At 34.7% G+C, this 16,764-nt stretch overlaps 1 protein-coding gene across 1 annotated transcript; it reads left to right on the plus strand.

Annotated features, from left to right (window-relative positions):
• The first annotated feature begins 1,574 nt into the window (after positions 1-1,574).
• Positions 1,575-16,475, plus strand: SNRPD1 (small nuclear ribonucleoprotein D1 polypeptide). The gene is made up of 4 exons (XM_074276410.1): positions 1,575-1,723; positions 8,817-8,893; positions 13,964-14,155; positions 16,294-16,475. The coding sequence occupies exons 1-4, from the start codon at positions 1,710-1,712 to the stop codon at positions 16,368-16,370; spliced, it is 360 nt and encodes a 119-aa protein (XP_074132511.1). The 5' UTR covers positions 1,575-1,709; the 3' UTR covers positions 16,371-16,475.
• Positions 16,476-16,764: the final 289 nt, after the last annotated feature.

A 16,764-nucleotide genomic window follows, 5' to 3' on the forward strand; every position in this document is an offset into this window, starting at 1 on the left:
GCATTATCAATTCAAGAAGCTAAGACCTTTGATTCACAAATGCTCGTCAAAGGCATCCCTTTGAAGCCCCCATCGGATCTGAGCCAACTTGGGACTCCATCCACAGGCTCCTTTAGCTAAATCTCTCATTATAAAAGAGCTAAGCTGGAGTCCTGTCTTTGCAGAGGTTCCAAACATGGCAGCCTTATGCCTGGCACACCAAGGATCTCTGCACACTGGAACACTGGTGCCAGTGCCCTCTTATCTCTGCCTTCACCTTTTACTAACTAGACTTTAACCTTACTTCCAACCCCATAATAAACCTCTTTTATCAATCTAGGTTTTCGGGTCTGTAAATTACTTTACAGGGAACTCTTGAGCAGTCACTAGAACTCATTCCGTATCCTTGCGCCAAACCCAAAGGGGTTGCAGGGGAGCTCTATTTGACTCCCTGTAACTGGAACCTGCCACAAGACCTCAATTAACCCTAATTTCATTTAGGTACCCCAATTCTACACCTCATCAATATTATTCCAATTTTGTTGGCGATTTCCAAAGCATTCTAGTTTGGGGCACATTAGATCCTTCTCTCCATCAGATAGGATTATTGTTTTGAATTTAGCCCAATCAATGTATACAATCTCTTCACTGGCTATTTGGCTTGGTTTGTTAACCTTGATTTCCATTATGAAAAATGTGGGGGTTGTCCTCAGTCTTTCTGAACTGTTTTCTAACTGCTTTTTGGAAACTCTTCTTACCTGGGGATATATCAATTTTTATTAAAATGGCTCATTTGGGGGAAAAAAAAGATTGTCGTGTATATTTAGTTTTCAATTCTATCCAATGCTTTACGACCTCTTTTGGGCTTTTCTTGGCACTAGTATGGTTTGCCTTTTTCTTCTCCAGCTCATTTTACAGATGAGGAAACTGAGGCAAACAGGAGGCAAGTGACTTTTTCAGAATCGCACAAATAATGTCTAAGGTTGGAATTGAACTGGGGAAGATGAGTCTTCCTGAGTCTAGACCTAGCACTCTATTCCCTGACGCCCCTACTAGCTGCCCTTCTTTGTGTATATACACACACATCCACTCAAATGTGGGCACATAAACAATACCAGGCACAGTTCAGAAATTCCACTAAATGTGATTCCTTCTTTAAAATTAGTTGCAGAGGGGGCAGCTAGGTGGGGCAGTGGATAGAGCACCAGCCCTGAATTCAGGAGGACCCGAGTTCAAATCTGGTCTCAGACACTTAGCACTTCCTAGCTGTGTGACCCTGGGCAAGTCACTTAACTCCAGCCTCAGAAAAAAATAAAATTAGTTGCAGAAAGCACTTGCTTTTTTCTCAACTTAAGCAAAATTTAGTTTTAAGCACCCTGTGCAATAAGGTGCTATGGCCAATAACCTGCTGTTTTTGCTAAACAGAAGCTATTTGCTTCCTCAAGTTGTAAAATTAACACCCTGTTAGAAGAAACTTTTCTAAGGTCTATCCTGTGGGCGCCATTCCCACCTCCGCCCTCTAGGGGGAGCTGCAGCAGCACCGTGTGCCTGGAAGTGTACCCACTCCATCCGCCTCTGAGCAGTCTCGAGTTTTCCTTCAGTAGGGTATTCTACTTCCGGTAGCCCTGGTGGAAGTGCTTCCGGCCATTCATTCCCTCAGCCCGTGTTAGCGCCGTAGTGGTCGTTGGTTTGCGGCCTATTGGACCGAAAGTTTGACGGCACCGTGAAGGATGAAGCTCGTTAGGTGAGGAAACTGCTAGAGCGCTGGCCGCCGCAGCAGAGTTTGGGTTGAAGGTTTGTCACCAGGCGCGGTGTCGCTTAGTGTCGGAAGAGGCGCCAAAATCGCGTGCGGGCGCGAGATAGGCCCGGACAACGGCGGCCCCTCCCTGCCCGTTGGCCAGTACTCCCACCGGCTCCGTACCTCGCGCAGTTGTTCGTGCCTCACAAATGAGCGCCTTCAGTGCGGGGTGGGGAGAAAGGGAAGGAAGGCAAGCGGCGGCCGTTATCCCTAAGGGACTCGTGGGTTTGACCGTTTTCTTTTAAGCTCTCGCGAGACGTGACGGCGCGTTTCTCTCCCTTCCCGGGCCCTCTGGTCTGGGTTCCTCTTGACTGTTTCCAAACCTTCTGACCGGTTTCACGTGGTGGAATCGTAGGATTAGAGCTCTAAAGCACTTCGAAGCCAGGGGACCCCCTCTCTTTGCCATTTTACAGTTAGGAAAACCAAGGCCCAGGAGCGCTAAATGACCTGCCGAAAGCCGGGGTTTGCAGCCCGGTTCTAAGCTGCCAGCCCCACACCCTCTTAGCTTCCCCCGGGGAATCCTTGGCATTGGAGAAACGGGGAGACCCCCGTGAGATACGGACGGGGGCTGCTTTGCTGTTCTATATTTACATCGATTAACTCCTGAAAACCGAGCTCTGAAGATTGTGGGGTCCTTAAATGTGGGACTTACATAATGGACCCACTTTGCAGAATGACAGCGCTATGCATCCACTCTTGATTATTTGGGAACCGATTATGCAATTCAGTTTTCCCTCCTTTTTCGTTGTTTCTCTCAATTGAACATTTCCGCTGGTCAATTGTATAGAGAGTCGCATAAACTAAAGGATTACATTTTACCTTAAGTGGTTCTAAGTTAAAGTTTGGAGGAGTCATTTACACCAGCTTTTTAATATAGGCCAGCCATACTATTCCAAGCATAAATGGAGAGTTAACAGTGTAGTACACAGACTCAGGTCTCAGTCCAAGTTTACAAATTCCAAAAGTGGAATTTACAGCTAACTGAATCTCTCAGATTTAGATTACTTTGATTGAGAATAATCTTGGAATTTTCTTTCATCTTTAGACTTTTTAACTTGCCTCTGAGAAATACAGAGATTAATTTGTGTTTTAAAATAGTAGCAAGGGAAGAAGGAGGGTGGGATTCAATTCAGGGGGTTGTGCAGTAAGGGAATGTCATTCAAAGGAGTAGCTGAACAAAGAACAAAATATTTTGAAAAAATCCCAGATCTAAAAATATCTGTTTGCCAGCCCTCCGAGTATTGCTATTAAGTTTTCTTTGTGTAGAGAATGAGCACTTAAGAATCTGAATTTGAAAACGTTTTAGAATATAATTTTTCTTTAATAACTACTCAGTCTCATCCAAATAACAAATATAAATTCAATAAATCCCTTGCTTAACACTTTTTCTGCTTAACCCCCAAATTTTTCATTAACAATAAATAATTACTTATCAAATACCAGTTGTATAAACTAGGCCCTAGGGGCTACTATACCCCAACCAAAAAACCCAAGCAGGCTTCCCCTCGGAGAGTTTATATTATGCTGGTGGAGCCAACTTGTATCCAGACAAAAATGATAAAATATTTCTGCTGTAAGAGAGGTAATAGCATTCTTTGGCATTTAAAGAATTCAGACAATCTTGGCTCATTCACTTACTTAAGCATTGCCAGCCTGGCTTTGGCCAATCATTTAAATTCTCAACATTCATTCATTCATCTGCAAAACACAGAAATTGGACTGGATTTCCTCTAATGTTCTTTCCAGTTATAATTTTATAGGTTTTTTTTAGTCAGCCAAAAAGTAAATAAAGTTGTTTATAATTACGTGGAATATCCAATTGATTTTTAGTTTCTTTGGATTAGATTGTTCTCTTCATCTCTACAGACTACAGCCATCCATTCCTGTTCATATTTTGTACCTCTCCTCACTGTCTTTCTATAAATTTGACACTATATCCAGCCATCAGGCCAGAGATCTCATTAAGTTTTTTCTCACTTCAGAAAGTTGTCAGTGGAATACTTTGGATTGTTTTTTTGTCATGCTGTCATTCATCATGTGGCCAATCCATCTTCTCTTCCTATCATTCCCTGTCATTATCCCCCTCTTTTTACTCCTGTTCTTAGGAATCCCTCATTGGTTTTATGTTGTTACATGTTTATACTCACAATATATCTCTATTGCCCTTTGTGACACTGATTTTAAATTCTTCATAAACTTCTGTCCCATGTGATTGCTAAGGCTGAACATTGATGAACAGAGAAGCCTGTACTATCAGTATAAAGCAAAACCAGTATAATTTTGATATTAAGAAAAATGGACCTTTGCTTTCCTTGGAAGCTTGGGGTTATTAAAGGAGCTTTGCAAAAATAATCTAGTCTTTTCTTCTTAAGCATAAACTTAGTTTTCCATTTGTATTGTCTGATCTACATGAATAAATGGGGGAAAACAAATTTAAGTCATCCTTCCTATATAAAGGTGAATCTTTTAGGTACAATGTAGTAAATCAGGACCTGGCTGTAAATGAAATTTTGAAGTAATAACATTAAACATATATATTTTTTTCCATCTGGAAATATTTTTAAACATATCACATACTTTTTTTACCTTTTTATTTTTCTGCATGTAATTTTGATATTTCTTTGATTATTCATCACTGAAATATGCCAGGTAAATGTGACATTAATCTATTTGATTTTATAATGGTAGGTTAGTATGAATTTGTCCTGTGGACTAAAAGATTCAAAGCTATTGTTTTTAATGTTTCTTTGTACTTTTATAATGCTATCTCCCACCTTGTTGTAGTATATTAATATTTTCGTTGAGTCTTTACAGCCTTTTTTCTTGAGGCATTTATTTATGTTGCTTTTGTTTCGCTATCATCTTAGAAACCAGATAATCATTCTTGTAATTCATAGAATCAAAGATTTAGAACTGGAAAAGACATTTTGTTCTTTTACCTCTGAAGAACTAAGACTTTGGATTTTGAACCTAGCTTTCTTCAGAGCCAGTTTGAAATAAGAATATAGGGCTTAAGAGTAAAGAATAAGGGCTCTGTAAGATCTGTATTAGTTTAGAGGCATTTTGTCATTTTTTGATTTGCCTTTGTTTTAAATAGTTGATGTTGCCACTTGGATAAATGAGGTGGTGTATTTTATTATTTATACCATTAGTCTCCTTTATTAACAAGGTCCTACTTTTGTCTGTAATTTCACATTGTTTTGATATCTACATATATCCTAACAGTTTTTATATAGTAGTTAATGTATTTTCACACATTTACTGAACTTGAAATCAGGAAGACTCATCTTCTTAAGTTCAAATCTGGTTTCAGATACTTAACTAGCTGTGTGCTTCTGGACAAGTCACTTAACCCTTGCATCTGTTTCCTCATCAATAAAATGAGCTACAGAAGGAAATGGCAAGCCACTTCAGTATCTTTGCCAAGAAAATCCCAAATGGGGTCATGAAAAGTTGGACACTACTGAAATGACTAAACAATAAAATTTCCCATACTAAAATAGATATGTACCTACCTATACATTACCTTCTCACTGTGAAATTATTATTCCAGTTCTTTTATAAATTCTTCATAGAACTGTGTTATGCTTTGGAAATCTTCTATGTCAATTAATGCTTTTTATTATACTAAATCCTTGCACTTACTTATGTAACTACCACCTTTTAGATTATACATTGATTTTAGATTTAGAAATTCAAAGGATCTTAACATTCCTTGAGTCCCAACTTCTAATCCCCTTATTTTACAGGAAAGGAAATAAAGTCATTGAGAGATAACTGATTTGACTCAGTTCATAGCCAGTAAATATTGAGGTTTGAGTTCAGGTCTTCTTTACACTGAGTTAAATGTTTTTTCTACTACATCATTCTTCTTATCATATTTGGGATTATGTCTTTTATTCTTGTACTTTGGTTTTTTTCAAACTAAAGTCCATTTAAACCTAACATGTTTGTTTTCATTTTTTATGAGTCACTCACCATTTTGATTCTTCTGAGAACAGACAAAATAGCATTACTGGAGAAATTGTTGCTAAAGTTTGCTTTGGTAATAGGGAGCAGCTTCACATTATTGAAAACATAATTTTATAAATGTGATCCAATCTTTTATTAATCCTGATCTTACTTAGACTGCTTATCATTTATCTATAATGTATTTCTATCTACTGCTGGACTAACTTCACAAGAAGCATTATGGCAAAAGTAGAAGACATTTGGAATCAAGAAAATTTGGGTTAGGATCCTGTCTCTGACATTCATTAGTGTGATCATGGGCAAGTCATTTGAGCTATAAAATGAGGATAATAATCACCCCTATAATAATAATCTAAGGGTTTTGTGAGGTTCAAATGAGATAGAAATAACTTTGTAGAGTTTTTAAGTGTTAAATTAATATATCTTGTTTTTGTAGGGTTCTAGTTGATTTGTGATCTTATGCATGATCCTGCAATGATGCATTTATACTTGTGTCTCCTATCTTTATATAAATTTACAGCAAGTGTTTTATTCAACATGGATTTTATGTTCTTTAATTATTGCCTTCAGGCTTGTTCAGTTTTAACTATATTTTCTGAAAACCAGTGATAACTAACCTTTTCCTGCTGTTCCTACAATAATACACTTATTTCTTGATTTCAGATTTTCACTAATTCTCCTTCTTTCCCCCCCCCCCCTCCCTTTCTGGAATTCTTACCCTCCTCATCTCTTGATTCCTGACTTTCTTGGCTTCCTTCAGGTCCCAGCTAAAATTATACCTTTTGTAAGAAACTTTTCTTGGTCCCCCTTAAATGCTATTGTCTTCCCTTCAGCTAAGGTCATCTCTAAATTATTTTGTCTATATCTTGTTTGTACATAGTTGTTTTTTTCCATTAAACTGTGAGCTTTTAAAGAATAGTGACTGATTTTAGTCCCAGTGCTTAGCTCAATACCTGTCACATAATAAATGTTTGTTTGATTTTTAACCATTACAAGAATACCAGTGAAATTAACACCATGTTCTTTTCTAGCTGATTAGACCATCTTTTTTTTTTTGTTATATAGTTTATTTTTATTGATGTTTTAAACTTTAAAATTTTTATTTATGTGTATATATTTACAGATTAATTCTACTTCATTTCCACTCCATTGGAAAAGAAAAAGAAATTTAATGTAACATGCATAGTCAAACAAAACATACCCTATGGTTCTATGAAGCGTACTAAATCTATCACTTCTCTTAAATGGATAGCATGTTTAATCATCAGTGCTCTGGAATGGTGAAATCATTTTTTATAGTTCTAAACAACCCAGTACTGCTAAAATTAGAAAGGAAGCAGGTAACTGAAGGAAAGGGAGAAGGGAAGAATCTTAGCAAATTTGTTTGATTGAAAACCTCATCTGAAAACTGATTGAAGTTTATAAGAAACAAAGCCATTTCCCAAAAGATAAAGAATATGAACAGTTTCAGAAAGAAAAAAAATTGAAGTTAAACCATATCCAAAGATGTTAAGCATAATTAAAACAATTGAGAGATTCTAACTCATACTACTTAGATTAATAAAATTGATAAGAAGGGAAAATGCTGTAACTGTTTGGAGCTGTAAGCTAAGCTAGCCATTAAACATATTTTGGAATTATGTCCCAGAAAGTTCTAAACTATATATGCCATTTGACCTGAGGATACCACTTTGATCAGTGGCACTGATCACCTTTCTGCTCCTTATCTTCTTTATACATAATTTTCATGTTGTTTCTCCAATTAAACTTTCGACTCCTTGAGAACAGGGACTTGGCTTTTTCCTTTCTTTAAATTTCCAGTAATTAGCATATTGCCTGGTAGATAGTAGGCATTTAATAAATATTTGTTGACTTTTTGAATAAGTGTGGCAACTTTTTGTGCTGCCAAAGAACTATATTTTTAACATATTTTTTCAATCACATTTAAAAACCGTTTTCAGCATTCTATTTTTCAAAATTTTGAATTCCAAATTCTCTCCCTTCCTTCTTCCTCCCGCCACCTTGAGAAGGCAAGGTTTTGTACTTAATGTATATCATATTTTGGACAATAGGCATTTAAAGGAAACCAGTTATATTTCATAAGCATTATTTCATAGTAACTTTTACCATCACGTGATTTATTAAAAGATGCAAAAAATGACAAGATCTCCTTGTACATACTGTTTAATGACTCTAGAAATGCATGTGACTCAATTCCTTAACAATGCTTCTTCATCAAAGTATATCTCCTTTCAAAATTACACAAAATTCATTGAAAAACATAACAGAAGTAAAAGTGTTGGATGCTGAAATTATTAATATAAAATAAGTTAATATTAATTGAATTAATATTAAAATAATATTAAGGGGGCAGCTAGGTGGCGCAGTGGATAGAGCACCAGCCTTAAATTCAGGAAGATCAGAGTTCAAATCTGTTCTCATACACTTAACACTTCCTAGCTGTGTGACCCTGGGCAAGTCACAAAAAATAATAATACTATTAAGGGAGAGACATGTGCTCATCAAATGTATTGTGGTTGTGGAAATTATTGTGGTATCAGCATAGGATACATTGTTACATAGGAACCCTAAGTGCTGTGTTTTTGTGGGTGATATTGTGCAAAGAGAACATTATTACCATCAATTTTTATCACTTCCAAAGAATTTAACATTAGAAATAGAAATGGTTTAATCTATGGAGATCACATTAAGAAAGGTGCATTACTATCTGCTCCCTAAGGATCACTGGCTTTTTCATATTATTTGCATTTGAAATTTCCTCTCTATGTTGTCTTATTATTAAAATGTGGCTTCCTTGAGAGCAGGAATGGTGTTAGCATTTTATAGTGTTCCCGGCACTTCACACAGCTCTTGGCAGATATTGATTAGTTTTTTTAAAAATTTTCATTAATCAAGCTATCAAACAATGTAGGGCTTCCTAATTTTTTTTTCCTTCAATTTTTATAGAATTTTATCTAAGTTTTTATTAAAGATAATTAACTGACTTATTTATACATAGATTCATATAATTAATGAAAGTGGAAATTAATGGTTCTACTTATTTCAGATTTTTGATGAAATTGAGTCATGAAACTGTAACCATTGAATTGAAGAATGGAACTCAAGTGCATGGAACAATCACAGGTAAGAAGATTTAAGCAAGTGAAGAGCTTTTTTGAAATGCTAGACTAAAATGTACTTTGAAAATGAGTAACCCAGTGCATTTGCAAAAGAGGACATCCCTTTTGTTATTAATAGTCATTTCAGTTAAGTGGATGATAGGATTAGAGATTTATAGGTATAAGAAATCATTTAGTGCAATTTATTTTATGCTAGGCCCTTGGAGGTTGACTTTATTGAGGTCACTAATAAGTGTCAGAGACGAGATTTAAAAAAAATTTTTAAAATATTCATTAAATGTTCCCTGTGTGCCAAATGCTGTGCTTAATTCAGGGTAGACAGATAGACCAATAAGTCAGCTTTCAAGGAGGTGATAACTCATATAAATGGATTTCAATGCATATTTGACCTCAAATCCAATGATTCTAGAGTCATTCAAGAAAAATAAACTTCTATTTTAAGTTGTGAATGTATGTATTAAAAAAAAGATATTAAAGATATTAACTAGGAATACTATAGATTATAAGACTTGGACTACACTGTACAATATTAAGAGGGGGGGGCAGGCCTGGACTCATCTTTCTGAGTTCACATCTGACCTCAGACACTTTAGCCATGTGATATGAAGCAGGGCCATCTGGTACCCTTCTAAAAGAGTTTCCTATTTAAAGTTATGATAGAGATTCTTAATAGGATTCTTATAGAAGCTGATTCTATGTTCTAGCTCTAGCATTCTAAACAAGACTCCAATGTAGTGTATTATTTAAAAATTATTTTTGTTTATTTTACTTGTTTATATTTATATATTTTATTTATTAAATATATCCAAACCATATGAAAAAAATTTTTAAGTAATTTAAAAAATTTTTGAGTTCTAAATTTCATTTCCCTCCTTCTTCCCCTCCTTTCTTTTGGAGAAGGCAAGCAAAACACAAAGTAAAATAATAAAAATAAGGTTTAAAAAGTATTCTTCATGTCGGAGGGGATTCGGGAAAATTTGGGATACTGATGCATTGTTGGTGAAGTTTTGAACAAATCCAACCATTCTGGAGAGCAATTTAGAATTATGGCCAAAAAGTTATCAAACTGCATACCCTTTGATCCAGCAGTGCTACTACTGGCCTTATATCCCAAAGAGATACTAAAGAAGGGAAAGGGACCTGTATGTGCCAAAATGTTTGTGGCAGCCCTTTTTGTATGTCTAGAAATTGGAAAATGAATGGATGCCCATTAATTGGAGAATGATTGGGTAAATTGTGGTATATGAGTATTATGGAATATTATTGTTCTGTAAGACATGACCAGCAGGATGAATACAGAAAGGCTTGGAAAGAACTGATGCTGAGTGAAATGAGCAGAACCAGGAGATCATTATATACTTCAGCAACAATAGTGTATGAGGATATATTCTAATGGAATATCTTTGACAAAGAGAAGATCTAATTCAGTTCTAATTGATCAATAATGGACAGAATCAGCTACACCCAGAGAAGGAACACTGGGAAATAAATGTGGACTACTCGCATTTTTGTTTTTCTTCTTGGTTATTTTTACCTTCCGAATACAATTTTTCTTGTGCAACAAGAGAACTGTACAAAATTGTACACATATATTGTATCTAGGATATACTATAACATTTAACATGTATAAGTTACCATCTAGGGGAGAGGGTGAAGGGAGGGAAAGGAAAAATTGAACAGAAGTGAGTGCAAGAGACAATGTTGTAAAAAATTACCCATGCATATGTTCTGTCAATAAAAAGTCATAATTAAAAAAAAAAAATATATATATATATATATATTCTTCAATGTGCATTCAGAATTCATCAGTTTTCTCACTGGAAGTGGATAGCATTTTCATTATGGATTTTTTGGAATTGTCTTAAATCATTGCCTTTGTCAGAATAGCTAAGTAGTTGATTATTACAATATTGCTACAACTGTGTATTGTGCTGGTTCTGCTCACTTTTCTTTGCATGAGTTGATAAAAGTATTTCCAGTTTTTTCTGAAATAATCCTATTTATCTTTTTTTTTTTTTTGAATGGGGGAGAACATTTTATTGAAAGCTAAGCACTATACTAATTAATGGGATTACAAATGGAAATTTGAGAGTCCCTGTCTTAAAGGAGCTTCCATTGTACCTGAAGAAGACAGCATAGAAAAAGATACAATTTCAGAGCAAGTGAACATGTCCGAGGGTTCTTGATTAGTATCATCAGATCAAAAAGCAATGCCCAGGAGTCAGCAGGGCAGGTGGTAAAACCCAATAGGCCAGAGGGATCTGGGAGAGCCCATCTCACAAACACCAGGAAATGCACAGTTAGCCTAATGGTCATAGAGCAACATGAGCTTTGGGTTCTTTTTATCATTTTTTTAAAAACATTAAATCCAATAAGCATACATATTTATACAGTTATCTTGCTGCACAAGAAAAATCAAATCAAACCAGGAAAAAAAGAGAAAGAAAATAAAATACAAGCAAACAACAACAAAAGTGAAAATGCTATGTTGTGAACCACACTCAATTCCTACAAGTCCTCTCTCTGGCTGTAGATGGGTCTCTATCATAAGACCACTGGAACTGGGCTGAATCATTTCATTGTTGAAGAGAGCCATGTTCATTAGAATTGATCATTGTATAATCTTCTTGTGTACAATGATCTCCTGGTTCTACTCACTTCACTTAGCATCATTTCATGTAAATCTCTACAATCCTCTCTGAAATCATCCTGCTGATCATTTCTTACAGAACAATAATATTCCATAACATTCATATGCCATAACTTATTTAGCCATTCTCCAGCTGATGGGCATCCACTCGATTTCCAATTTCTTGCCATTACAAACACTTTTGCATGTGGGTCGCTTTCCCTCCTTTAAAATCTCTTTGGAATATAGGCCCAATAGAAATACTGCTGGAATTTGGAACTATGCTCAAAAAGTTATCAAACTGCATTCCCTTTGATCTATCAGTGTTACTACTGGGCTTATATCCCAGAGAAATACTAAAGAAGGGAAAGGGACCTGTATATGCCAAAATGTTTGTGGCAGCTCTTTTTGTAGTGGCTAGAAACTGGAAAATGAATAGATGCCCATCAATTGGAGAATGGTTGGGTAAATTATGGTATGTGAATGTTATGGAATATTATTGCTCTATAAGAAATGACTAGAAGGATGAATACAGAGAGGCTTGGAGAGACTTACATGAACTGATGCTGAGTGAAATGAGGAGAACTAGGAGATCACTATACACTTCCAATGATATTGTATGAAGATATATTCTGATTGAAGTGGATATCTTCAACATAAAGAAGATCCATTTCAGTTCAGTTGATCAATGATGGACAGAAACGGCTACACCCAGAGAAGGAATACTGGGAAATGAGTGTAAAATGTTTGCACTATTGTCTTTCTACCCAGGTTACTTATACCTTCGGAATCCAATTCTTATTGTGCAACAAGAAATTTGGTTTTACACACATATATTGTATCTAAGATATACTGTAACACATTTAATATGCATGGGATTGCCTGTCATCTAGGGAAGGGAGTAGAGGGAGGGAGGGGAAAATTTAGAAAAGTGAATATAAGGGATAATGTTGTTTAAAAAAAAAAATTACCTATGCATCTATACTGTCAAAAAAAATAATTATAAAATTAATTAAAAAAAAAGAAAAAAGAAATACTGCTGGATCAAAGGTTATGGACAGCCCGAAAACTCTTGGGGCATAGTTAAATTGCTCTCCAGAATGGCTGGATTCATTCACAATTCTACCAACAATGCATTAGTGTCCCAATATTCCTGTATCCCCTCTCAACATTCATCATTATCTTTTCCTGTCATCTTAGCCAATGTGATAGGTGTGTTATTGTATCTCAGAGTTGCTTTAATTTGCATTTCTCTGATAATGATTTAGAACATCTTTTCATAATTTGTTATAGCATAATAGTGTTCCATCATAATCATACCACAACTTGTTCTACCATTTTCCAATTAATGGCTGTTCCTCTCAATTTCTAATTTTTTGCTATCTGAGCTGCTATTTAAATATTTTTGTACAAGTATGTCCTTTTCCCTTTTTTTTTTTTTAATCTCTTTGGCTATATACATTCAGAGTTCATCAGTTTTCTCACTGGAGGTATTTAGCGTTTTCACCATGGATTTTTTGGAATTGTCTTGGATCATTGCTTTCGTCAGAGTAGCTAAGTAGTTGATTATTACAATATTGCTATAACTACATTGTGCTGGTTCTGCTCACTTTTTTTTGCATGAGTTGATAAAAGTATTTCCAGGTGTTTTTTTTTTTTTTTTAAATAATCCTATTCATATAGTTATATTATATGAATATTATGAAATATTATTTTTCTATAAGAAATGATCAATAAGATTTTAGAAAGACTTGGAGAGATTTACATGAACTGATGCTAAGTAAAATGAGCAGAACCAGGAGTACATTATACACTGTACACAGCCACAAGAAGATTATGTGATGATTAACTGTGGTAGACATGGCTGTTTTCAACAATGAGATGATTCAGGCCAGGTCCAATAGACTTGTGAGGGAGAGAGCCATCTGCATCCAGAGAGGACTATGGAACCTGAGTGTGGATCACATAATATTTTTACCTTTTTGTTGTTAGTTGCTTGCATTTTGTTTTCTTTCTTTTTTCCTTTTTGATCTGATTTTCCTTGTGTAGCATGATAAATGTGGAAATATGGTTAGAAGAATTGCACATAGTTAACATATATTGCTGTCTAGGGAAGGGAATAGGGGGAAAAGAAGAGAAAAAATTTGAAATTCAAGTTTTTACAAAGGTGAATGTCTTAAATAACTTGTTTAGCCATTTCTCAATTGGTGGGCATCTACTCATTTTCCAATTCTTTGCCACTACAAAAAGAGCTGGCAAATATTTTGCACATGTGAGTCCTTTTCCTCCTTTCTTGATTTCTTTGGAATACAGACCTAGTAGTAAAACAATCTAGCAAGAGTTATTGTTTATTATTAGCAAGTGGAATTATACAGGTTATACTTTCTCTCTTTATTTTCTCTTCCGTTTTTGCCATACTTGATCATTTTTATTTTTTTCCCTCAGGTGTGGATGTCAGTATGAATACACATCTTAAAGCTGTGAAAATGACCCTTAAGAACAGAGAGCCTGTACAATTGGAAACACTGAGCATACGAGGAAATAACATTCGGTACTTCATCCTCCCAGACAGCTTACCTCTGGATACTTTACTTGTGGACGTTGAACCAAAGGTGAAATCTAAGAAAAGGGAAGCTGGTAAGTTGGTAAAACCTTGAGAGACTCTTGTTTTAGAATTACAAAACTTAATTATTGCTTTTTAAAGTTATGGTTTTAACACACTTTTATACAAATTTCTGAAAACCAATAGGATTATACATTTAAAATTCCTCTCCTTGGTATATAGAAATGGTCAGGTTGACATATTATACAACAACTAGTACATATGTCAAAATAGAATTTTATAAATTATTATTGTCATTTGCTTGCCTGAGAAAATATTTGGCTTAGAGAATATTTCTTAATTCACATCCCTAGATTTCAACTTCTACTTTTGTTCTGTCTTGATCTTTATTTTTAAATCTTATTAGACCTTTAAGTAATGTTGATGAAATTCTGCATTTCAGGCTCTCCATAATAATGATCTATTCTATTTTTCTATCCTCACTTCATGTAACTCCGCTCTATTAACTATATGTGTATCATGTTGGTTATTTAAAAATCTTTTACAGATATAGGCTTGTTACCTATGACTGGATGTAGTATATATATATTTTTTAAATTTCTCAATGAATTTTTCCCTTAATGTTTTAACTGAAAAATTAGAGTTAAAGTTGTGCATCTAAAACTGCTGTACCAAAGCTGGAATATGCAAACTGTGCATACTAATAAACTTTTAATTACTTTTCTTTTTTTTTCTTTTTTTTTTTAAATTAATTTTATAATTATAACATTTTTTTTGACAGTACATATGCATAGGTAATTTTTTTTTTTTAACATTATCCCTTGTACTCCCTTCTGTTCCAGATTTTTCCCCTCCTTCCTTCCACCCCCTCCCCTAAATGGCCATATATATTAAATATCTTATAGTATATCCTAGGTACAATATATATGTGCAGAATCGAATTTTGTTGTTGTTGCAAAGGAAGAATTGGATTTGGAAGGTAAAAATAATCTGGGAACAAAAACAAAACAAAACAAAAAAATGCTCACAGTTTACACTCATTTCCCAGTGTTCCTTTTCTGGGTGTAGCTGATTCTGTCCATCATTGATCAATTGGAATTGGATTAGCTCTTCTTTATATTGAAGATATCCATTTCCATCAGAATACATCCTCATACAGTATCATTGTTGAAGTGTATAATGATCTCCTAGTTCTGCTCGTTTCACTCAGCATCAGTTGATGTAAGTCTCTCCAAGCCTCTCTGCATTCCTTCTATTGGTCATTTCTTATAGAACAATAATGTTCCATAACATTCATAATTTACCCAACCATTCTCCAATTGATGAATATCCATTCATTTTCCAGTTTCTAGCCACTACGAAAAGGGCTGCCACAAACATTTTGGCACATAGAGGTCCCTTTCCCTTCTTTAGTATTTCTTTGGAATTAATTACTTTTTTTATGTTGATTATGAAAGCACAAAAATTGGACTACTCTAAATCTGTATTCAAATGTTACTATCACTTAAATTGGTTTTCCTTGCTAAGCAGTGAAAATGTGACACTGTAGACCTTAATTAAATATTTAAAAACACTTAATTACAAGTTTCATAAAAATTTGAAGACACTAGATATAGGATGAATAAATATTGCATTTGGAGAAAACTAAGGAATTATAGGATATTGTATAGGGAAAGGTTGAAGTTGGATGGTCAATTTTAAGGGAGAAAGTAATCAGAATTCTTCTTAATTTTGTAATTTGAGGCAAATAAGCTTTCATTTTTAGTTTCTTTGTCATTAAAATGCAGTAATGACCTACATTTCTTTTGAACAGTTGTGAAAGTCTTTCATCAGAGACAAATTTTTTTATGTCTCTGTTACCATAGAATTGGGGAAATCTTTGAAGTTAAATAACTTAAAAAAACAACAACAACAACAAAAAACACCTTTTAAGAATAACTTTCTTGGGTGACAATTAGGTAGCACAAGAGATAGAGCACCAGCCCTGAAGTGAAAAGGACCAGAATTCAAACAGTTTCAGGCCCTTTGAGCTACAAATGCAAGAACTAAGAAGGTAGATGATGGCTTCCACACAACATCCTTTTGTTGAAGTGGAAATTGATTATAAAAGTTTTTTCCTTAGATTATCTTATTAGAATAGATTGTTTTAGTTATTTCAGGTAACTTTTAAAGCATGAGAAAAATTAACTTTGTTGTTCTCATATTTGTTCAGTTGCAGGAAGAGGCCGAGGTCGGGGTAGAGGACGAGGACGTGGCCGTGGCAGAGGAAGAGGGGGTCCCAGACGATAACTTCTTCCAAGAATACTGTTATGCAATACCACAAAAGTCAGGATATTTTTTTGTACAGGTTTTGTTTATGATGTCGGTTTTTAATAAACACAAATGTGGCAAATAGTTGTCTATTGAATATGTCATCAATTAATTTCAGTATTCTTAGGTTTACTCCTTAGTATTAGTACAATACTTTAAAATGTAAAATAGTTGAGCTACAAATAAGACTGTTCATAAATGTAGTTTAAATTCTGACTTAACTAACTTATCATGTTCTAATCATTCTTTTTTTCTAGCCTAAAAATGAGTTTTCATCTCTCTATATGGAAGATTTTTAATAGCTACTATAATTTTCCTCTTCTTGGGACCTAGAGGTGAAATAATGAGTTACGTTTAATATATCTTGAAACTA

The sequence above is a fragment of the Sminthopsis crassicaudata genome, chromosome 1 (genome assembly GCF_048593235.1).
Source record: "Sminthopsis crassicaudata isolate SCR6 chromosome 1, ASM4859323v1, whole genome shotgun sequence".
In the NCBI taxonomy this organism is placed as follows: Eukaryota; Metazoa; Chordata; class Mammalia; order Dasyuromorphia; family Dasyuridae; genus Sminthopsis; species Sminthopsis crassicaudata.